General features: G+C 46.7%; 2 protein-coding genes and 1 long non-coding RNA gene across 3 annotated transcripts; 1 reads left to right on the top strand and 2 right to left on the bottom strand.

The window, feature by feature from the left end:
* Positions 1-345: 345 nt before the first annotated feature.
* On the top strand, positions 346-4555 carry LOC309522190. Its single transcript, XR_014214962.1, has 2 exons — positions 346-404; positions 3794-4555. It is a non-coding gene; the product is annotated as an uncharacterized lncRNA (long non-coding RNA).
* Positions 1925-9625, bottom strand: LOC309522017 (protein NipSnap homolog 3B-like). The gene is made up of 6 exons (XM_082205219.1): positions 9482-9625; positions 7313-7535; positions 6595-6750; positions 5433-5582; positions 3445-3531; positions 1925-3345 (listed from the first exon to the last, which is right to left on the bottom strand). Exons 1-6 carry the CDS (start codon positions 9542-9544, stop codon positions 3269-3271), a joined length of 756 nt encoding a protein of 251 aa, XP_082061345.1. The 5' UTR covers positions 9545-9625; the 3' UTR covers positions 1925-3268.
* Positions 9626-12727: 3102 nt separating this feature from the next.
* On the bottom strand, positions 12728-20921 carry LOC309521989 (E3 ubiquitin-protein ligase TRIM32-like). The gene is made up of 3 exons (XM_082205173.1): positions 20754-20921; positions 15161-15703; positions 12728-13143 (listed from the first exon to the last, which is right to left on the bottom strand). The coding sequence occupies exons 1-3, from the start codon at positions 20763-20765 to the stop codon at positions 12796-12798; spliced, it is 903 nt and encodes a 300-aa protein (XP_082061299.1). The 5' UTR covers positions 20766-20921; the 3' UTR covers positions 12728-12795.
* Positions 20922-23157: the final 2236 nt, after the last annotated feature.

Below are 23157 nucleotides of genomic sequence, written 5' to 3' on the forward strand. Positions count from 1 at the left end.
CGTCCCCCTCGCCATCTCTCTCTTTCCGCGAGCCCGCGGGGTGGGGGGCGCGTGCTGGGCGGCTGGCGTGGGGGGAGGGGGAGGGAGGGTCGCCCGACCATTACAATTCAAAAGACTCTGCTGGTGAGCAAGGAAGGAGGGTGGCCAGGGCGACGTGGGCGTCGTATTGCGCAGGGGGAAAGTCCTTTTACGCACAGGGGTTGTCGTTTTTGGCAAGGTGTCCTGCGAACGAGGAGGAGGGAATTAGGCAGGACTCCACGCGGAACTGGCAGGAGGAGGCTTCCCTGAGAGCCTGGGGGCCACGACTCCCTGCTGCCTGGGACCCAGGATGGGAGCAACTGGAGAGAGAGAGCTTCTTGGTGCGCAATGTTCTGCACCCTTCTCCACTGAAGGTGCAAATATGTGTGAGTAAGCCATTTTTCTAAGACGCTGCAGGCTGCTTGATTTTCCAAGGGAAACCCAGCCCTGGGCGAGTGTCTGGAACCTCCCTGGAATCTTCCGCTTGGCAGAGATTGAATGTGGCACATAACACATGCTGGCATCCCTTGTTGGGAGGTTGCCTTTGTGGGTGAAGTCAAACCACCGGAAGGTTACGGCGCCTGCCGTGGCTGTAGAGACTGATACGGGAGAGACATGTTTTGTTGCAGCTAGGGCAGATGAAGGAGCCAGCTTCTTATTAGGCATGTGTAACAGTATATAGGATGCGGGTGGCGCTGTGGGTTAAACCACAGAGCCTAGGACTTGCCGATCAGAAGGTCGGTGGTTCAAATCCCTGCGACGGGGTGAGCTCCCGTTGCTCGGTCCCTGCTCCTGCCAACCTAGCAGTTTGAAAGCACGTCAAAGTGCAAGAAGATAAATAGGTACCACTCTGGCGGGAAGGTAAACGGCGTTTCTGTGCGCTGCTCTGGTTCGCCAGAAGCGGCTTAGTCATGCTGGCTACATGACCCGGAAGCTGTACGCCGGCTCCCTCGGCCAATAAAGCGAGATGAGCGCCCCAACCCCAGAGTCGGTCACGACTGGACCTAATGGTCAGGGGTCCCTTTACCTTAAACAATATATAAATGAACCTACCCGGACTCTAAGATTATCTTCCAAGGCCCTTTTTCATCTGCCTCCTCCTCAAGAGGTCTAGAGGGTGACAGAAAGGGCCTTCTCTGCAGTGGCTCCCTGTGTGTGGAATGCTCTCCCCAGGGAAGTTCGCCTGGCGCCTTCATAGTACAGCTTTAGGCACCAGGGAAAAACATTCCTTTTTTTACCAGGCCTTTGGTTGATCTGATTGATATCTATTCCCTTTTAAAATGTTGTTTTTATTTTGATTTTGCCCTGTGAACTGCCCTGAGACCTCCGGGTATAGAGTGGTATATAAATTCAATTAACAACAACGACGAAAACAAAACGGGTGATGGATCCTGACGTGCACATAACAAAAAGCAGCAGCCTTCCACACACAGCAACGCACCCTGCATGGTATGTATTATTCTGAGAGGCAGTTTTTGGTGGTGCTTCCTTAAGCAACAAGCTCTCTCAGGACCCGTCAGTCCCAGACATCCTTCTGCATAGCCAGGATGGACAGCTGGTGAGAAGAACGATGCTCCTGAATTGCAAAGGGCATGGATCCCAGGGGTAGCAGGAACTAGTGCTGCTGGTAGGATTTAAAAGTCCAAAATATACGTAAATATCTAATGTCCATGTGCGTACAAACACACTTAAGGTATACAAATCAGGCAGTCTGAAATGCTTGCGACCACATTGGTGTATTACAGGCGCCCCCAAACTCGGCCCTCCAGATGTTATGGGACTACAACTCCCATCATCCCTGAACACTGGTCCTGTTAGCTAGGGGTGATGGGAGTTGTAGTCCCAAAACATCTGGAGGGCCGAGTTTGGGGGTGCCTGGTGTATTAGAATAAAAACATCAAAGCGCTGGCAGATTAATATCTTTATTAGAACCAACCAAAAAGAAAGTAACAAAATAATCAGCGAGCTTTATAGAATTCCTGTTCTGTCTGATTATGTTAAATTAAAAAGGGAAATGGGGGAGTGTTGGGGGACATGTTACAAAAGTCCCACTGTTGTGCATGGTGCGATTTTAGAAACAGAAAAACTAATTTCAAAATCAAAACAGAGTTCCTTTTGTGACTCATGGAAATACACCTATGGGGTGAGACAGCGGTATGCATCAGGAAAGGGGCCCAGGCGACGAAACAGTATTGCACCCCTTGAGATTAGTCTTCAGTTCTATTTCTGCTTTTGCTTATAATTGCCATATAGGTGCACCATATCTGATAGTGTCATGTGCCAGAATGACATGTTGAAACGGATTGTAGAGGACACTTTCCCAGAGGTGCGGGTGTATGACTTGGGATAGTTGACAGCTAACCTCTCATTGTGCTATAAAACTTCGGGGTTTTATAAAAGTTTATTGGGCTTAAAAGCTTAAACCTTGGGGAAACAGTTGTCCTCTATAATGCAGGAAAAAACCAGTTACTAAAATATTACACACACAATTCAGTTGGGGGGTGTTTCAGAAGGACTTCATCCATTCTTTTATTTTACATTGACAACCCTGATCGTCATTTCTTCCCATAACGAATCCCACAAAGTAATCAGATGTAGCCTGAACAATCTATTATAGTTAAAACATTATTGGGAAATGCATCTCTAATTTTGACACTGTTCATGCTTCATTGTAATCTGGATAGTGGATGTTAATCTGTAAAAGCAGTACTAGGAATTATATGTTAATGTATGGTAGATGCCCCATTAAGGCTAAGATTAATCCAGTGGGATTCTGGGATGTTTGGGGGGTATAATATTTTATTTTACTTTACTTTTCACGATTTTAAAACGGTATGTGCATAAAACAAAAAGCATCAGCTCAGATTTGTGCTGCATATTTTCACTTATCTATGATAAAAACCTAAGAGCTGATTGTGTGTTAAATGTAACCTCACAGGGCTGTTGTGAAGCTATAATGGAGAGAAGAAGCATATAAGCCCACTTAAACCCCTTGGAGGACAAATGGGCTATAAATGTCATAATAAGTAAATACATAACTATAGGTTGAATCTACGTATTTTTAAAACAAGCAAGCTACTGTGTATTCTTTGCTAGCAAGCAGCGGGAACATCAAGTTTCGCACACGCAATTCAATATTTTGCAAGGCTACACTCAATTTGCATCAAGGCACAAACACTGCAATTGGAGGGTAAAAGGGCCGAAATAAAGAAAGGATGTGTTCATCTGTTGCCTTTCATCTGCTAGAGAACTATTTCAAAGGCGAAAATGGTGCAGGAATCAGGAGCATGTTTTGCTGGGATTCCAAGTACTGAACGTTCTCCCGTACTGAAAGTAAATGCAATGTAGGACAAAACCGGGTTAAACTTTCTGAGCAGCGTTAAAGAAATGTTGGCACATACGCCAAGACACACCATCACCTCTTACCTGCTGCTACCACCCTGGCATCTTCGTGGGCAAAATGCCTCCCAGCGGCACGGCTATCGGGATTCTCATACCACCAAAGCACATGAACTGTGAAAAGAGGAGCAAAACCAAGGTCAGCTCTGGAAAAAAGTTTATCCACTGTTAAGTATAACTGATTCAGTTCAAACAGAAATGAAAAATGTATGTGTACTAGTGAAGGTTTAAAATAGAATATGGCTAAACATGTGTTGCTGAAGGGTTGCTAATATTGGGGTTTTTCCAGTGTTGTTTTCTAAAGGACTCTGGGCTCTTGCTGAGTGAATCTAATTGTTGTTTTCTGCTAGTTAACATGTGAGTGTTGTAACCTTAGATCACGTAATGAAGGTATTGAGTTGCAAATCTCCATTTTGAAGGGAGCTGCCTTTGAGTCTTGGTCTCCCAAACTCTATGGAGTGAAGATGTAGATGAAGCTCTCAGCTTAAGTGTCAGGTGTGTGTGCAGGAGCCAGGCCCTGTGACCAATAGGACTCTGCAGGACTGGGGCTTTCCTAAGTTTGTTCTGAAGAGGCAAGGCATGGCCACACAGGTGAGGCCGATTGGTAACTCACAGCACCTGGTGGCAAGAGCCGGGAAGGGATATAAGGTCAGCATTTTCCCTTTAGCTCTTTGCCACAGCAACATACTCCCTGCCTTGCTGTTTGACTCCTTGCTTCTTGATCCTTGGACCCCTGACTTCGTGACTCATTGCTTCCTGATCCTCGGACCCTTGGCTTATTGACTCCTGGCTCTCTGACCCTCGGACTCTTGGCTTTCTGGCTTCTGGACTCCCGTTCCTGCTCCCGCCCCGCCATCTTGCCCCTGGTCCTGACGTCCCCAGCTGGGACTTCGATCGCCCGTGAACCAGACCGTGACACTAAGGCCAATGAAGGCTGGAAAGCAGGTTGTGGGGAAAGAGAGAGAGAGAGAGAGAGAGAGAGAGACCTTTGCTTATAGGTCTGTTTGGGTTATTTCATATTTTCTAAGGTGCAGAGCCTGTGCTGGACAGCACAAGACATTGTATGAATATTTTTGGATGTATCATTTGATGTTTCTGTTTTATTTTGAAGAGTTCTGCGAGTAAAATTTGAACAATGTTTTCATGGGTCTGGACAATGCTTCATTTCCAAAAGGAGTCAGTTTTCATGCACCCAGTTACTTCAAACTGCACAATATTAATATCTGCAACACCCAGATCTAGAGAGGGAGATCCTGGGCGCACAAGTCCCAATGGGCATCTGATTGGCTATTGTGAGAACAGGTTGCTGGACGAGACTTTGACCTGACCCAACAGGACTCCTCTTATGTCTTTATGTAAACTCACTCTGTGAATATTCAGAAGTACCTTTCATCATTACCTCCTATGCATGGCCAAATATGGGAGGGTGTGATGATAAATGGAAGTGATTAACAAAGAAGGGGAGAAGTCACAGGATTAAGACAACAGCTTCAAGATATTACTTTCTGCTTCACCACTGCACATAATCCATAGCACAAAGGAATGTCGGTGCATGTCAGGTCCTTCCACAGAAATGAATGGAGACCAGCATGTCTAAGAGCATGGCCAACAGCCTGGATAGCTCACTGGGATAGAATGTGGTGCTGATAATGCCAAGGTTGCCGGTTTGATCCCCATATGGGACAGCTGCATTGCAGGGGGTTGGACTAGATCAAAGAGGGCCAGATTTGATGAAGTGAAGGGCCATGAGGGCCAACCAAAGTCGTTGACCTTTTTTTAGGATTGAAGTTTTTGAGCTTTTTTTAGGGTTGAAGGTTTTTTTTAATGATTTTACCCCAGGAAATAAACTGCCACAGGGGCCGGATTACACAGGCAGGTGGGCTGCATTAGGCCCCCGAAACGGACTTTGGACATACCTGGACTAGATGATACTCTGGGTCCCTTTCAACTCTACAATTCTATGATTCTATGTGTGAAACTACAGATCATAACAACACAGGGAATAGGTTTTGTACCTGTATTAAGTAATCCATATTCTGTATGGAAGACACCAATCAGTTTGGAATAGTCTTTGCTGATGTGCGCATCAATCGCTGCTTTAAATGACTTTCCCCACAAAGCGGGTCCACCTGGTTTCATCTGATAAGTAACGAACTCATAAACTCCTAGACAGGTGGGGTGGGGAGAGGGAGGAGACAGAAATTATCAGCTAGATACAAAAATACAAAATATAAAGCTGCTCACCCTATGCTGATCTCTTCACCAACAATTTATTTTCAGCCTACTTTTTAGTTCTTTGATGATGACCCAAAATCTTGTTTCTGCATTTCATGAACATCTATGCTTCCTTCTCTTTGAACAGCGTGCTTAGGTTTTCTAATTTATTTTTCGTTTTTGAGCAGTTACAACTACGTACCCATCACTGCCAATTCTCCCCTGCAAATCCGTATAACGTCTAGTTCTTCTACCCTTATCTGTGGGTAGGTGTATTTTAGAGAAGGGGATTAAAAACCTCTCAAGATCTGAAGTGGGCAAAACAATTTTATCTCAGATATTATACTGATATGAACGACGAAATATACTGGAGACATGGACTGTTTTTTGAATCCATCAGATGGATGTTTTGAACCAAAGCTGTCGCTTAGGTCCGTTAATGGGGGGAAAGATCAGGCTAGAAAAATTCCACTTCTGTTTCTCCTGCTTGCCTCCTTGCATGTCTGTTTTATTTTTGACCAAATGATTCTACTACAGTATGAAGCAATTTTCAAATTCAACTGCAAACAATGAAGAGCTTTGGCATGGACATAGCCAGGATTTTTGTTGCAGGGGGCAGGCCTTTTGTTTGGGGGGGGTAGACCCTCAGCTATGTATTTTTATTGATTGGGGGCAGCTGCCCCCCCCCCCCGGCTACACCCATGAGCTTTGGAGTGGCTTCTTCCAGAAATTAGGAATCTGCACAGCACCACATTTGCAGGGCACTTCTCATAGGAATTCCTCTTCCCCCTTGACCCAGTGACCAGAAAGGGCCAGAGCAGCCTGTGGTAACTTTAACCAGAGCTCTCTGGTGGCACAAGGACCAGTAATGTTACTTATGCCCTCTCCTCGAAATGCTCCCTGAAATATTTTCCAGTACTAAAAACCAGTACCGTATACTGTTAGTGCAGTAAGACAGCTCACCTGGCTTTGGAGAACTCCCGAGCTCACACCAGGGGACCATGTAAGCAATTTCCATATGCTGCTTGTCTAGGAATTGAAGAAGTACTGACAATCTTTCCTGCCATTCCTTATCAGCGACCACAGCTTTCCTTACAGCTCTCCTGTGAGCAAAGTTGTCTATATAAGAAAGCAAAGAAGTGTTAGAACTCCTTTGGCCAGGTTCAATGGGCAGGCTAATAATAATAATAATAATAATAATAATAATAATAATAATAATAATACAGTGGTACATCGAGTTAAGCCGCAGAGCCTATGACTTGCTGATCAGAAGGTCAGCGGTTCAAATCCTCACGACGGGGAGAGCTCCCGTTGCTCAGTTCCTGCTCCTGCCAACCTAGCAGTTTGAAAGCACGTCAAAGTGCAAGTAGATAAATAGGTACCGCTCTGGCGGGAAGGTAAACGGCGTTTCCGTGTGCTGCTCTGGTTCGCCAGAAGTGGCTTAGTCATGCTGGCCACATGACCCGGAAGCTGTACGCCGGCTCCCTCGGCCAGTAAAGTGAGATGAGCGCCGCAACCCCAGAGTCGTCCACAACTGGACCTAATGGTCAGGGGCCTCTTTACTTTTACCTTTAACCTGGCAGTAAACCTTCCTGAAATATCTACGATCGCTTGAGAAATATCCCACTCGGGATCTGCATAGAGGTCCCACATGGTTAAAGCGCTACCGCGCAGTACCTACCATATTTCCAAATGTGGAAAGCCTTATTCATTGACCCAAACTCCGCTGTCCAGAATCCAATCATCTCTGAGTGAGCCACGCGAATGTTGATGCTTTTATTGACCAACTCGAGGAATTCCTTTGCCTTTGCTGGTTTGATATCGTAAGTACGGAGTTCATAGAAGGTGCCAACATCTTGCCTGGGTCCTGTGGCAAGAGACGAGCAAACCTGATACGGACTTGGCTTAAAAGAGAGACATAAAAGCAAGAATTCCAGTTAGAAAATGAAATGAGGGTTTTGTTTCTAGGTTTGCAACCATGCTAATAATTATTTGGATCAGTAGTATGCTCTATCACAAGGTATAGTTTTAGTATGTGAAGCTGCAAATGCTTCTTTAATGTTTTAATCTACCTAGTGCAACAAACCTAAATTAATAATAATAACAATAATAATTTATTATTTATACCCCACGCATCTGGCTGGGTTTCCCCAGCCACTCTGGGCAGCTCCCAACAGAATATTAAAAACACCATAAAACACCAAACATTAAAAATTTCCCTAAACAAGTTTGATCTTGTTTGCTCAGTAGCTTTTCATCTTCAATGGCTACATATATAAATTTAAATTCATAGCACATCCTGAAGACAAGTTTGGGAAGAAAAACCAGCAGGGAGAGAAACATTTTATTAACTTCCTTGAAATTTCCCACCCTTTCCTGACTTATTCCTAAATTCCAAAGGACAGCACTGGGTCTTACAATATATTTTTTAAAAATGCTCTGTAATATCAGCAGAAGGAGAATTCTGTAACTTGGGCAGCGGTGAGGGAGAGGCAGTCATGGGAACATCTGTCTTTAATCCAGTTGCCTTCTGATGCACATATGGTCTCGTGAAAAGGGCATCCTCAAAAAGATTCATTATCTTGGAGATTGTAATAGGATACAAAGAAGCGAGCGCACTGGGAAACCTGTAGATTAGGATCAGTAGCTTGAATCATTTCTGCAAGAGAACAAGGGGCCAGTGTAGACCCTGAAGGGCAGCAATACAGTGGTACCTCAGGTTACAGACGCTTCAGGTTACATATGCTTCAGGTTACAGACTCCGCTAAGCCAGAAATAGTACCTCGGGTTAAGAACTTTGCTTCAGGATGAGAACAGAAATCGTGCTCCGGCAGCGCGGCAGCAGCAGGAGGCCCCATTAGCTAAAGTGGTGCTTCAGGTTAAGAACAGTTTCAGGTTAAAAACGGACCTCCGGAACGAATGAAGTACTTAACCCGAGGTACCACTGTACTGCCAAGGGGAAGAAATTGCCTCTTTGCAGTGCAGAGTTTGCAGGAAATATCTCAACCCAGCAATGCAATGTGCTGTGTGTGCATTTTTGGTGGCGTCTTTGCCAATGATCACCTCTGGCCTGCAACCTTCCGGTTGGCTAACCTTGACGGCAGTTCTTGAGCTGAAGAAGGTGAATCACCTGTATCTTAAAGGCACAGGGGCCAGTTAGAAAGCTGGAGATCCAAACCGAATGACGCAACTCATCTAAGAGAGTCAGCGATGGTGGAGATTATTATTCCTTTCCAGCGTGCCTCTGCTTTCCTCCTCTCCGGGCAGGCTCCTGCAGTGGCGTAGCGTGGGTTGTCAGCACCCGGGGGAAGGCAAGTAATTTGCACCCCCTAGCCCGTGGATTTGCGCCCCCTAACCCTAACCCCCAGATGTTGCGCCCGGTGCGGCCGGGCCCCCCCCCCCCTGCACCCCCACGCTACGCGACTGGGCTCCTGCACCGTTAAAGATTCACGTAGCAGGCAGAAATCCAACAGGTAACACCTACCCATCTTGGGAGCGCCACACACCTGTTGGGTGCCTGCCTGTCGTGCAGCTCTTACAGGCAGGGGGTCCCTACAAGCGTGTCTGCCTCCCCACGTGGGAACTGGGAACCTCCCTTTCCCCAAATCCCGGGTGTCTGAAACAGGAGCTCGCTGCGTGAAAATGAGCAGGTGACGGTTTCCCCCTACCCTTCCCGGAAAATGTGACGCGGTTAAAAATGGTATGGTCTCCATACCCATGGGCGCGTTTAAATGCGCAGCTGCACAGAAAAGCAATGCAAAGCAGTTTAAAAGTTGGCAGCCTCGTTCCCGATGGACTTGGGAAGTCAGGAGAAGAAACCTGAAGCCTGGCGCCTCTTTCCCGGCTTTACCTGGGCTTTGCACCCCGATAACGCAGCTCTGCGGAGGGAGCCGAGGACGCGCGAGACCATCATGCAGCGCCCGCCGTCAGCTTTGCCGCCAAGGAAGCAAAAGGCTCCTTGCACGGCTTCGCCCCGACCCTTTGCCTATGGAGGCTGCAGGGAGACAAAAAGACTCGTGGCGCTTTCCAAGAATAGCAACTGCGGGAAGATCACCAAACCGGGAAGGTAGACTGCAATCGTCCATAAATGTTTGGGGGTTCCACTTTGGTAGTTAGAACGCTTTGCAATGAACTCAGCTGTTGTAGCCAAGCAGATGATAATTGCGTGCCGTTTTTTGTTTTTTAATTAAATGCCTTATGGTCATTCTGGAAATATTGGGTGAGGGTGATAATAAATGAATAAACCTGTTTGTCGGCTCACAAGGCTCTTCCCCCGCCTTGCGAAGAGGCAGAAAGATTGATCTGATTCGGACTATGTTGACATTTTCGTTTCAAATGAACAGGATCCTGTGGATTCAAATGGCGTGGGTGCACCACATATTGGGATTGATTTTGTGTGTGGGGGTGTGTGTCTTACCTGGGTCCCCCAATATTTTATTCAAGAATTTGCACCCCACTTCTGTGGTGCCAAAAAGGTAGTTTGTACACCTTCGGTCCCCCAACCCCCTGCACTCAACAGTGGCTCCTAGATGCTGTCAGCATGGACCGTGGCCACATCCCAGGAAATGGCTAAACCAGGTGAGGGTAGCAGATGGGTGTCAAATCCTTGGTGAGTTAGGGACATCTCCTGCATGTGAAGACAGGCTCCGTCAGATTGAGTGGACCCAAGCCATAGTGGGTCCAACAGTCAAGAAGGTGATCTTCACATGCTGTAGAGGAAAGTGAGGGGCAGATGGGGCTTGTCCACCTGGGAAGGTAGCCCATTTAGGAGAAGGAAAACTCTGATCCTGAACCTCTGCTGCCTTGCTACATTTGAAGGGCTACCTTTGAAGGTGACCCAGAAACCACAACTAATCCACTGGGAGCGGCCGCCGAGATCATATAACACTGCTTGAAAGACCTACATTGGCTCCCAGTACATTTCCGAGCACAATTCAAAGTGTTGGTGCTGACCTTTAAAGCCCTAAACGGCCTTGGTCCTGTATACCTGAAGGAGCATCTCCACCCCCATCGTTCTACCCGGACACTGAGGTCCAGCACCGAGGGCCTTCTGGCGGTTCCCTCGCTGCGAGAAGCCAAGTTACAGGGAACCAGGCAGAGGGCCTTCTCGGTAGTGGCACCCACCCTGTGGAACACCCTCCCATCAGATGTCAAAGAGAACAACAACTACCAGACTTTTAGAAGACATCTGAAGGCAGCCCTGTTTAGGGAAGCTTTTAATGTTTGATGTAGTACAGTATTTTAATATTTTTTTTGGAAGCCGCCCAGAGTGGCTGGGGTATAAATAATAAATTATTATTATTATTATTACTTGCAGGACACCTTCGGGAGAAGAAAAGGCTATGGAGGCAATGCAGGAATCTCACCTAGATCTTAGTTGCAAGCAGGGATATTTTTCTAGAAAAAGAGATACTGGAGCTCACCACGAACTTCTCCCTTGTTCTCGTCAAATGTCAGTGGCGCCCACCTGAGAGGTGCCAGAATGCGGTTCTGGTGAGATCCAGCTGAAAAAATGAAGCAGCCCAGGGTGCAAGTATAGCTCAGTTGGTAGAGCATGAGACTCAGGGTTGTGTGTTCGAGCCCCAGATTGGGCAAGAGATTCCCACATTGCAAGGGGGTTGGACTAGATGACCCCAAGGGATCTCTTCCAACTCTACAATTATGATTTTATACATGGCAGTTGATCATCCAGCCTCTGCTTATAAGTCTCCAAGGAAGAAGGGTCCACCACCTCTCATCTGCTCCGCTGTCCGACAGCTTCTTAGCAAGAGGTTTTTTAGGAATGGGACAGGCATGTACTTGTTCCTTTGATTTCTTTCTCTCCCTCGCCCATGCTCAGCTTTCTAACTGCAGGCTGACCGTGTATGTGAGCGTAATTTGTTTTAACTACTCTATAAAGGTGGCCACAAGGCTTTTTAGAACAGGAGACATAAGCACATTGCTGCAAAATAGCAAATGGGGTGTGCCCATCCAGCCTGCCTCCGAAGGCCATTACAGAAACAGAAACACGCCTTTTCTTCCCGTGTCAGCAACCATAGATGTGCTGCATTGGATTGGCAGAAATGACCGGCAGAATCCGAGACCAGGGAGAAGAGTCGGTGGAAGAAGATTGGAAGAAATTTAAAGATTATCTACAGAAATATTGTAAAATTAATGAAGGATAGAATGATGTTGGATAGTAATTAAGGGGTTTCCAGCTGTAATACTTTAAGAGAATATGAAAAAAAGGGTTATAAACGGGTTAAAATTTAATGGTAAGGATTTGCTGAACCAATAATTTGAAGTGGAATACAAAAAAGGGAGGTATGAGGAGGTCCGGGAAATAAGTTAAAGGAAAATAAGTGATAGAAAATATGTGTCTATTTTGGAACTATCTTTATTTTGTATTTTTCTTTTTTCTTTTTTACTGTATTACTTTAAAAAACCTTAATTATTTTTTTTAAAAAAATAGATGTGCTGCATTGGGATGGAAAATCAGCTACAGATTTTGGTCCCTGGGACCATCCAAAATGGCTGCAGGAGTGGGTATATTTGCCACGCATCGGTTTGGGCCAAACATTGCAGACTGTATACATAAGTACAGTGGTACTTCGGGTTACAGACGCTTCAGGTTACAGACTCCGCTAACCCAGAAATAGAACCTCGGGTTAAGAACTTTGCTTCAGGATGAGAACAGAAATTGCATGCCAGCAGCATGGCAGCAGCGGGAGGCCCCATTAGCTAAAGTGGTGCTTCAGGTTAAGAACAGTTTCAGGTTAAGAACGGACCCTTAGAACGAATTAAGTTCTTAACCCGAGGTACCACTGTAATATATCACAGGCTTTAGGGATGTTATGGACTGGGGTGGGTGGTTAGGCTACATGCCAAGACTCTTCTAATTCCTGGATTCAGCAAGTAAGAATTCAAATTCCTGGACTAGCCCGGGTAGCATCCTGATGAGGCAATAGTCTAAGCATGGGCCATTAAAGTAACAAAGGAAGTGGCTTTGTGCCAGATAACAAACGGGTGGGCCCCCTCCCTCCCTTAGCTGGTAGTTAGAAAAGCAAAGACCAGAGTGGATAGTTGAGTTATGTTAGCTTAGAGCTGGAAGCAAGGCTGGGAAGGCAGAGAGTCAGCTGTGTTTATTCCAGTGAGTTCCCTTGCTCATTGAAGGCGGCGACTTGCTCATTTGTACCGATAGATTTTAACACAGTGGTTGTAGCAGTCAGTGACAGCTATCATCCCATGGTCCAGCATGGAGAGTCCGCTTGGTCCTAGCAGGCCCTCGTTCACCAATACAGTACTGAGGGATGAGTCGGGATTAAACATCACAATGCAGTTTTCTCCTTCGTCAGATACAAAGATGTTCCCGTGCCCATCCTCACAGATGCCAGAAGGGTTTTCGAAGGTATGAACATGCCCGTACCGCGGGCCTATAGTCCTTTTCACCTTATTTCCCTTGTCGAGAACTTTGATGCAGCAGCCCTGGTACCTTCCGAAAAGCTGCCCTTCTGTAACTAAGATTTCGTCGTTCTGTGGGGGCAAAGTTGTGGAGCGAAGGGGGTAGAAGAGAGAACAGTGTTAACAGTATTTCACACAGGTCTTAGAAAAGCCGCTTTGTAACTCAAGAAACAGTGCCTTTATTTCTCACCCAGCTATCCCTCCCACCTTCCAAAATAACTTAGGGAAATAGTCTCACAACAGCCTTGCAAAATAGGATCTGGTGAGAGTTAGTAACTGGCCCAAGGTCACTAGGGATGAGGCTCTGAGCACAGAACAAGTCCTGAAGTTGTGACCTGAAGGCCGTCAGGCAAGGATTCAACCTGTGTGATCAAATTCAGGCTTGGCCAAAAGATGGAACTGCACAAAGAACAGACAAATGATTTCCTTATCCTAACAGACCAGGTGAAAGACTAGGTCAGGTGATACTCTCTGACCTGAAGAACTAAGGGACTTATTATTTGCTCTCCATTTTCTTCATTCTCAACTCCACATGATCCAAGTCTGACACCCTGTGGTTTCTGTGGTTGTGCAGAGATTTGAACACCAAACCTGAGTCCAGTGCTCTTCTGACACTATACCACACACTGACTCACAGGGAGAACCAAGTTTGCTATTTGTCAAAGGTTTAGGCAGAAACCAGCACATACTTCACCGGGATGCGTATTGGATTGAAACCTTTAATTGGGTGATTCAGAGAGCAAATGTCCACCTACTTCAAAGGGCCGATACAAATGAGATTAAATAGGGAAAAGAGAGTGCAAAGAAAGAAAGAAGTAGCCAACTGACAGGGCGAGAAAGCAGCTGGGGCTGCTTGAAAATCTTGGCCCCATCTACAGTAGGTCCATCCAGGGGCAGTTGTGAATGCCATCCATATTGCATCCAACCCATCCATTGGGATCCACATCAACACCAGCCATGCCCGTACATGCACATTTCTGCCTGTGGGTCAGAAGGACTATGTGCACATAGAATCATAGAACTGTAGAGTTGGAAGGGACCTTGAGGATCATCAAGCCCAACTCCCTTTCAGTGCAGGAATATGCAGCTGTCCCATACGGGGATCGAACCTGCAACCTTGGCATTATCGGCACCACGCTCTAACCCATGGACAGGCAAACTAAGGCCGGGGGCTGGATCCGGCCCAATTGCCTTCTAAATCTGGCCCATGGACTGTCTGGGAATCAGCGTGCTTTTACAAGAGCAGAATGTGCGCTTTTATTTAAAATGCATCTCTGGGTTATTTGTGGGGCATAGGTATTCGTTCATCCCCCCCCCAAAATATAGTCTGCCCCCCCACAAGGTCTGAGGGACAGTGGACCGACTCTCTGCTGAAAAAGTTTGCTGACCCCTGCTCTAACCAACTGAGCTATCTGTCCATCAAGTGAAACATATTCCCCACTTGGGCTCATGGGCACTCAATATGGATAATATGTGGGGTGGGGGAAATCCCCCAACCAAAGGCCTTTCCTGAGGCCAGTCAATTTTATATCTCATGAAATGGTTCCATTGTTTTTAGGGTTTTAGAGTTGGTTGAATCGACTTTATTGTTCTTAGATATTGTGTTTCTGTGGGGTTTTTTTTTAACGTGTACAGTGCTCCAGTGTGAAGCAGTCTACCAATTTGATTAACTTTGAGCCAATCAAAAGGCATCAATCCAAGCCAAAGCTTGGCACGTACATTTTGTTGAGATACGTTCTGGTTTTTGCCTGCATCTTTCACAAACCACAGCTCTGTATTCCCTTTCTCTCTCAGTTGCCTTGCAATCAGTGCAAAGATCCATCCAGCCCTCTGACACTCAACCAGGTGCTACAGGTAAGGTTGCGTGGAACCCTGAGCAGCTGGGATGCTCAAACAGTCCTTCACAAGGGTGCCAAGAGGAGTAAACAGAAGGAGGTCCTCCTGCTGCCTTCCTTTCCAAAGGCCCAAATGTTCCCATTTCTCTAGTTGCTGCCCACTTCACTGTCTAAACCTATGCTAGAGGCTTGAAGCATTCTGTGCTACCAACCAATAAGCAGACATCTGGCCCTTCTGGGGTCTCATACTGTACCTTATTGGCCGCCACCCGCACCGGCCTATGAAACCCTTCTATGGAACTTGTCTTCAGAACGGCGTTCATTCTCCAGTCCACTCCAATGATGTTAATTTTCCCTCCGTTACTCCAGTCTGTCACTGCAATTTTGTTCGCTTTCAAGACGGCTATCCCATATGAATAAGGCCAGGTGATTTTCGGAGACTTCAGCTCGTGGATCAGCTCCCCATCTTTGCTGAAAAGCTGGATGATTCTGGTCCCGTTGGTAACGAGAAGCACGCCATTTCTCATGCAGGTAATGTCCCCCAGCCCTTTAATTGGTTCGAATCCATAAGGGAACCTTTGCTTAACCTGACCATCTGCACTAAAGATCTGGATCTGCCCAGTTCCACTGTCTTTCACGGCCAAGTCACCTTCAGGAGTTGTTGTCAGGCTGTTTGGCCAAATCAGCTTGCCGGGGATTGTACCATATCCTCCCAATATCTTTTCTAGAGAGTTGTAGTGGATCTTCTGGATTCCAGAAAGTTTCCATTTGTTGTTAAATCTGAGAACTTGTTCTAACTAACAAACAGAAAAGGAACAGACAGCAATGAGTCGGATGGCACCTTTTAGGCTAGTGAAACATATTTTGTGGCCAAATCTTTTGTCCGTTAGACATTCCACTTTGTTCGGATGCAACAAGTGGTCCTCTAAATTAGGCTCAGGCTGAAGAAGAATGCTACACCTCCTATATTCTAGTATTTAAACTTACAAAGCAACAGGGCATATTCTAGCACAGCTAATATGAACTCTTGCTTAAGAATGTAAGAATCACATTTCAAGATCTGAACAAGAGTCCATCTAGTCTTGCTTCTAATAGTGGCTAGAAAGATGCCTCTGCAAAGCCTGTATGTGCAGAATAGCTACCTTTTGTTGTCATTAGTCCCCAGTATAAATGTTAATTAAGGGTAAGCTATATCTGCACATGGAGGCTGCATTTGGGGCTGCTTTGTCTATTAGCCATTGATGGACTTTTCCTCCTTGAATTCATCTCAGCCTTCTCCAAAGCCCTCTTGAGGCCAAAGCAAACAATCCGTTCTCCGTCTGCTTGCTAGCAATACAGTGGAGGTGGCGAAGGAACATGAGACTACACGGCTCTGTCTAGCCAGTAGGGCTGGGCGAATATATCGATATATCGTCCAAACTGGGTTTGAAGTCACATCGTGGTATCGGTTTCCTAATTCATGACCTGGCAAAATATCGCAAATTGTGATGTCTGTTAGGGCTGAGCGATGTATCATCCCAAACCAGTTTGAAGTCTATTTCGTGATACTGGGTTCATAATTTTTGTGACCTGGCAATATATCACAAATCATGATGTGTGTGTGTGTGTGTGTACTAGGCAAAAATCACAAGGTGGGGAAAACTGTGAAGCCGGCCAGTGCCTCTACATAGCACCATCCTTATTTCAGATGCCATGATAAATCACAATGTTTAGCTGGAGGTAGGTATCCGTGTTGGTCTGACGCAGTCGAAATAAATTAAAAAATTGCCCAGTAGCACCTTAGAGGCCAACTAAATTTGTTCTGGGTATAAGTTTCATGTGCATGCACACTTCTTCAGATATCTTAAAGGTAAAGGGGCCCCTGTCGGTAATGTCCAGTCGCGGACGACTCTGGGGTTGCGGCGCTCATCTCGCTTTACTGGCTGAGGGAGCTGACGTACAGCTTCCGGGTCATGTGGCCAGCATGACTAAGCTGCTTTCTGGTGAACCAGACCAGCACACAGAAATGCCATTTACCTTCCTGCCGGAGTGGTACCTATTTATCTACTTGCACTTTGATGTGCTTTCGAACTGCTAGGTTGGCAGGAGCAGGGACCGAGCAATGGGAGCTCACCCCCTCACAGGGTTTCGAACCACCAACCTTCTGATCAGCAAGCCCAAGAGGCTCTGTGGTTTAACCCACAGCGCCACCCGCGTCCCTTCTCAGATACCTTAGCTGGTCTCTAAGGTGCTACAGGACAATTTTTAATTTTTTTTTTAATGTTTAGCTAGTGATATACATATCACAGTGCTGAAAACCAGACAGGCCTGCTAGCCAGCCAGTGCCTCTAGAAAGCTCCATCCTTATTTCAGACGCAGTGATAGATCACAATGTTTAGCTTGTGATATATATCACAATGTTGAAAACCAGATGGCGCTCAGGCCTGCTAGCCAGCCAAGCAACCCATCTGGGAGCCAGAGCAAAGCAAAGCAAAAGCATTCTCAGTTTGGAGAGCCACCCAGTGGAAACATGTGGCAGTGACTGTAATGGCTGTGGCGGGGAAGAAGAAGAAGAAGAAGAAGAAGAAGAAGAAGAAGAAGAAGAAGAAGAAAAGTTTGGATTTGATATCCCGCCTTTCACTCCCCTTCAGGAGTCTCAAAGCGGCTAACATTCTCCTTTCCCTTCCTCCCCCACAACAAACACTCTGTGAGGTGAGTGGGGCTGAGAGACTTCAAAGAAGTGTGACTGGCCCAAGGTCACCCAGCAGCTGCATGTGGAGGAGCGGAGATGCGAACCCGGTTCCCCAGATTACGAGACTACCGCTCTTAACCACTACACCACACTGGCTCTCTGTGACAAGCTGCTGTGTGTGCTTTGGGTTGCAAGAACCCCAGGAACAAGCTGGTGTGACCTAAATGGGAAGTGTCGGGGCAGGATTTGGGGGGCAGAAGTCCAGAGCGCACCCACCCACAGCAAAGTGAGCAGGTAAAGGTAAAGGTACCCCTGCCCGTATGGGCCAGTCGTGTCCGACTCTAGGGTTGTGCGCCCATCTCACTTAAGAGGCCGGGGGCCAGCGCTGTCTGGAGACACTTCCGGGTCACGTGGCCAGCGTGACGAAGCTGCTCTGGCGAGCCAGCACCAGCGCAGCACACGGAAACGCTGTTTACCTTCCCGCTATGAAGCGGTACCTATTTATCTACTTGCACTTAAGGGTGCTTTCGAACTGCTAGGTGGGCAGGAGCTGGGACCGAACGACGGGAGCTCACCCTGCCGCGGGGATTCGAACCGCCAACCATATGACCGGCAAGTCCTAGGCGCTGAGGTTTTACCCACAGTGCCACCCGCGTCCCTTAAAGTGAGCAGGAGGGTGCCCCAATTCCTAAAGTAATACACAGTTCCATCTCAGGAGTGGGGAGGGGAGTTCCTATAAAACCTTAAAAGGAGCCTCTGTACTGTCACTGTTTTGCAAGAGGGATTCAAGCAGTTTACAGCCTTTCTCAACCTGTGGGTCCCCAGGTGTTGTTGAACTACAACTCCCATCACCCCTAGCTAGCAAGGCCAGAGCTCAGGGATGATGGGAGTTGTAGTCCAACAACATCTGGGGACCCACAGGTTGAGAACCACTGCGCCTAGTATAATAAATCTACCTTCTTTTTTTTAAAAAAAGGACAACTTTAACTTTTTGTGGTTTAGAAAGTAACAGGGCACAGGGGGAAGAAATGTCATGAAAAGACTGGGATGGAGGAATGGCTGGTGGGAAGATGCGTAAACAGCCGGCAAGCAAATCAGAATGAATGCAGATAAATGTTGTTGTGTAACTGCCCTGCACACAAATCAGGACGAAAGCTCAATTGAGAGCAAATATAACCTAACCTCCAATGTAAGCTTGGTGCAAGCAAATCAAGGTGAATGCTCAATTAAATAGGGCCCTTAGTGAATTCTGGAGTCTAAAAACTATGTCACTGTTTGCATTTATACAAATACACATGTGCACAGAGTAAAACAGCTAAATTTCCATACTCTCCAAGTGTTAATATTTTCCAGGGACCGTCCCAGATTCACAGAAGCCATCCCAGTTTCTGATTTGATCCCAGAATGCCCTGATTTTCCCTAGGAGATCCCTATTTCCGTCAGAGAAATGTTGGACGGTATGGAGTTATGTGGCGACCCCAGCCATCTGAAGGTAGCCCTGTATAGGGAAGGTTTTTTAAAAAGATGTTTACTGCTTTATGATGCTTTTATAAATATGTTGGAAGCTGCCCAGAGTGGCTGGGGCAACCTAGTCAGATAGGCAGGGTATAAATGGTACAATTATTATTATTATTATTATTATTATTATTATTATTATGGGATAGGACATCCTGATTTTCATCAGAGAAATGTTGGAGGCTATGCTGAAACGTTGGAGGTTATGAGGAACGGCTAAGGGAGCTGGGCATGTTTAGCCTGGAGAAGAGGAGGTTAAGGGGTGATATGATAGCCATGTTCAAATATATAAAAGGATGTCACATAGAAGAGGGAGAAAGGTTGTTTTCTGCTGCTCCGGAGAAGCGGACACGGAGCAATGGATCCAAACTACAAGAAAGAAGATTCCACCTAAACATTAGGAAGAACTTCCTGACAGTAAGAGCTGTTCGACAGTGGAATTTGCTGCCAAGGAGTGTGGTGGAGTCTCCTACTTTGGAGGTCTTTAAGCAGAGGCTTGACAACCATATGTCAGGAGTGCTCTGATGGTGTTTCCTGCTTGGCAGGGGGTTGGACTCGATGGCCCTTGTGGTCTCTTCCAACTCTATGATTCTGTGATTCTATGCACCCAACTGCACCTTTTCCAGAGCTACATTTCTTAGAGTGGTTTAACAGCCAATCCCTCTTCCCAGGAAAGCACCCAATTATTTGAGAATGAACCCTGTTGAAATCTACGGGGCTTAGTCCTGAGTATACATCTACCGTATTTTCCGCTCCATAAGACGCACATTTTTCCTCTTAAAAAGTAAGGGGAAATGTCCAGTGGCGTAGCGTGGGGGGTGCAGGGGGGGGGCTGGCCACACCGGGCGCAACATCTGGGGGTTAGGGTTAGGGGGCGCAAATCCACAGGTTAGGGGGTGCAAATCCACGGGTTAGGGGGCGCAAATTACTTGCCTTGCCCCGGGTGCTGACAACCCACGCTACGCCACTGGAAATGTCTGTGTGTCTTATGGAACGATGTGTGGTCCCTGGAGCCAAATTGCCTGAGTGTGGCGCACGCCGTTACCCCGCCCTCCCGGGTTGCCAGCAGCCTCCCCTTTCCCCTGAAGCCCTAGGAAGGTTTGGGAGCAGTGGGCAGGCTGTTTGCCATTGCCCCGCACTCCTGGGCTGCTCTTTGGGGGTGGGGGAGTCACGCTGCTCTGCCAGCAGCCTTCCCTTTCCCCTGAAGCCCCGGGAAGGTTTGGGAGCAGCCGGCCGGTTGTTTGCCAAGAGAGGGGAGGAAGAGGACAGAGAGGAGGGGGACCAAGAAGCTGGGTGAAGGGAGAGGGGGTAGGTCGCCGTGAGTGGAGAGTCATGGTAGAGGGCAAAGGAGAGGCAGCAGCGAAGGGGAGAAATTGCAGGCGTCACCTGAGGAGTTTGGGCGAAAGGGATGGCGAGGAGGAGGCTGGAAAAGGGGACTGTGCTGCTTGGGGAGGGGGAGAACAAAGTGAGGAGACGGAAAGCCTCCCAAGCTGTGGTTCAGAATATATTTTTTCTTGTTTTCCTGCTCTAAAAACTAGGTGCGTCTTATGGTCAGGTGCGTGTTATGGAGCGAAAAATACGGTATTTAACAGTACCTGGAAAATGGGGTGATGGTGATGGAGAAAGGTCTGCTCAACTACAGGTCTACAGGGTTAAATTACCTCTTTGTGCATAGTGCATGCAGAGCAGGGTAGATGTCCCAACTCTTATACATCCAGGAATCCAGGTTCACTAAGATGCTGGCACACTGCCCACTGGCCTCACCACGGGCTCTGTTCTTCTCTTGCAAGGTGCTGCCCATCATGGCTGCCGCCTGCTTCCCTTCCTCTGTACACCCCAGCCCCCTGCCCTCTCCCCACTCCCATTGTTACATCAGTGTTGCAAACTGTATGAAGTGTGCAGAGTCAGGATCAGGATCCAGGTAAGGCACATAACACAAGCAAGGCAGCTGTCGATACCTGTTCATCCTCTAGCTCCTTCAAAAAATAAGAATCTAGCATTGTTCCTTGGACAACTGTGGGGAATGTCCCTAGAATACAAAGAGGGGGAAGGGGGCATATGAATTATAGATTGGTACATCAACATCATTATTATTATTATTATTACGCAATTGCCTACAGAAGGTCAAAGTCAGTAGTCACATCTACCCCAAGTGTTTAAGGTACACATAAAGCACATTTTTAATTTTTTTTATTTAGTTTGTCAATCGCTATATCTTGCTCAGGGAAACCCAAAGCAATCTAAAACCAAACAAATAGACAATAAGCCCTGCATAGATACGCTAAAACCAAGAGGAAGTATAAGTACATTAAAAAGCATCCCACCCACTTCTAAAAGGCCGCAGAAAGTTAAAGGCCAAAGGCCTGGTTATAGAGGAAAGTTATTGCCTGGCGTGTAAAGATATATAATGATGAGACCAGGCGAGCCTCTCTGGAGATAGCATTCCAAAAATGGGGAGCCACCACAGAAAAGGCCCTATTCTTGTGTTGACCCCCCCGAAACACTCATGGAGGGGGTTTCCCCAAAAGAATCCTGGGAAATGTGGTTTGTTATTGGTGGGGGGATTGTAGCTTTGTGAGAGGTAAACTACAGAGGAGCATGTGGTTCACGAGGCTGCCGATACAGTGGTACCTCAGGTTAAGAACTTAACATGTTCTGGAGGTCCCTTCTTAAACTGAAACTGTTCTTAACCTGAGGTACCACTTTAGCTAATGGGGCCTCCCACGGCTGCTGTGCCGCTGCCACACGATTTCTGTTCTCATCCTGAAGCAAAGTTCTCAACCCGAGGTACTATTTCTGGGTTAGCGCAGTCTGTAACCTGAAGCATCTGTAACCCAAGGTACCACTGTACGTCATTGGCATCCATCTGTCTCGAAAGACAGTGGAGTGCGCCTCTGAGGGTGAAGTAAAACCGCTGTGTTAGCAACACTGAAGACACCTCCCTGGGGTGCAAGCAGTGTGTATGGAGGTCCTGGGTTGCCCAGACAACAAGATCCGCCCCCCCCTCGACCTCGCTGATGACTGGCCCAAAGGAAAGCAGAGCAATACGTTTGGCACCAGCTTAGCTGCAGGGTCAAATGAGTGACCTGATGACCAGATAGGAGGAAATTTGCAGTTCCATCAAGACACCAGTCTTTGTCTAGCTACAGAACAATCTATATTCTCCCCCTGCTCCCGTTACTGCCTCTGCTACCAAAACCAGTTAGATCTTGGGAGGTGAGAATGGGAAAAAATGCTTGCAGGCAAAGATTAAGTCCCTGAACTATGGGTTGGTTGGTCATTCCTGCGTTATTGGTTTTAACCATCGGTCATAATAAAAGGTAAGAATTATAATAAAAGAGACAGATACAATTGCCACCTGGTAAACAATCATCCAGATCCCATCTAAAAACAACAACTCGTTTTGTGCACATCTCCAGACACAAATATAAAAGAGGTTCCTTCTCTCCAATCTCTCTCTCGCGCAACTGGCTAAAAGAAATCCATTTTTGGCAGCTTGACCATTGTGACCTTTCTAGCAAAAGCACACAGAGATCTTAATCTTTTGTCTGTACAGCGTTGCAATAGCTCTTCAACACCCCCTTGGGATACAGAGACAGAATCTTAAATTTTAAATGATGTTTCTGTAACGGCCATCTTGAACTGCAGACAGCATCTGTTGAAACAGCAGGGGAGTCATTGTTCTCCTGACTGAACACTTGAAAAGAATCAATAGAGAAGTCGCAGATTCCCGAGAAAATGTGATCATGTAATACTATGGGACTTCTTACGCTGTTTAGTTTGTTCATTATGTCTGTTTTATTTTCTGCCTGTCTTCCAAGCGTAAAGAGCACACTCGCAGTCCCTCAGTTTAGTTTTCTGCTCAAGCACCTACCAGGTGAAGACCTACTTAACTTCAGCAAGGCTAGTGTGTTGTGTGCTTTTGAGCAGATCATGTCTTAGCTTAACCATATTCATTTGCACAAAAAACATACCGTATTTCTAGCTCTATAAGACGCACCAGACCACAAGACGCACCTAGTTTTTGGAGGAGGAAAACAAGAAAAAAAATATTCTGAATCTCAG

The sequence above is a fragment of the Podarcis vaucheri genome (assembly GCF_965113315.1).
Source record: "Podarcis vaucheri genome assembly, chromosome: 17".
NCBI classification, from domain to species: domain Eukaryota; kingdom Metazoa; phylum Chordata; class Lepidosauria; order Squamata; family Lacertidae; genus Podarcis; species Podarcis vaucheri.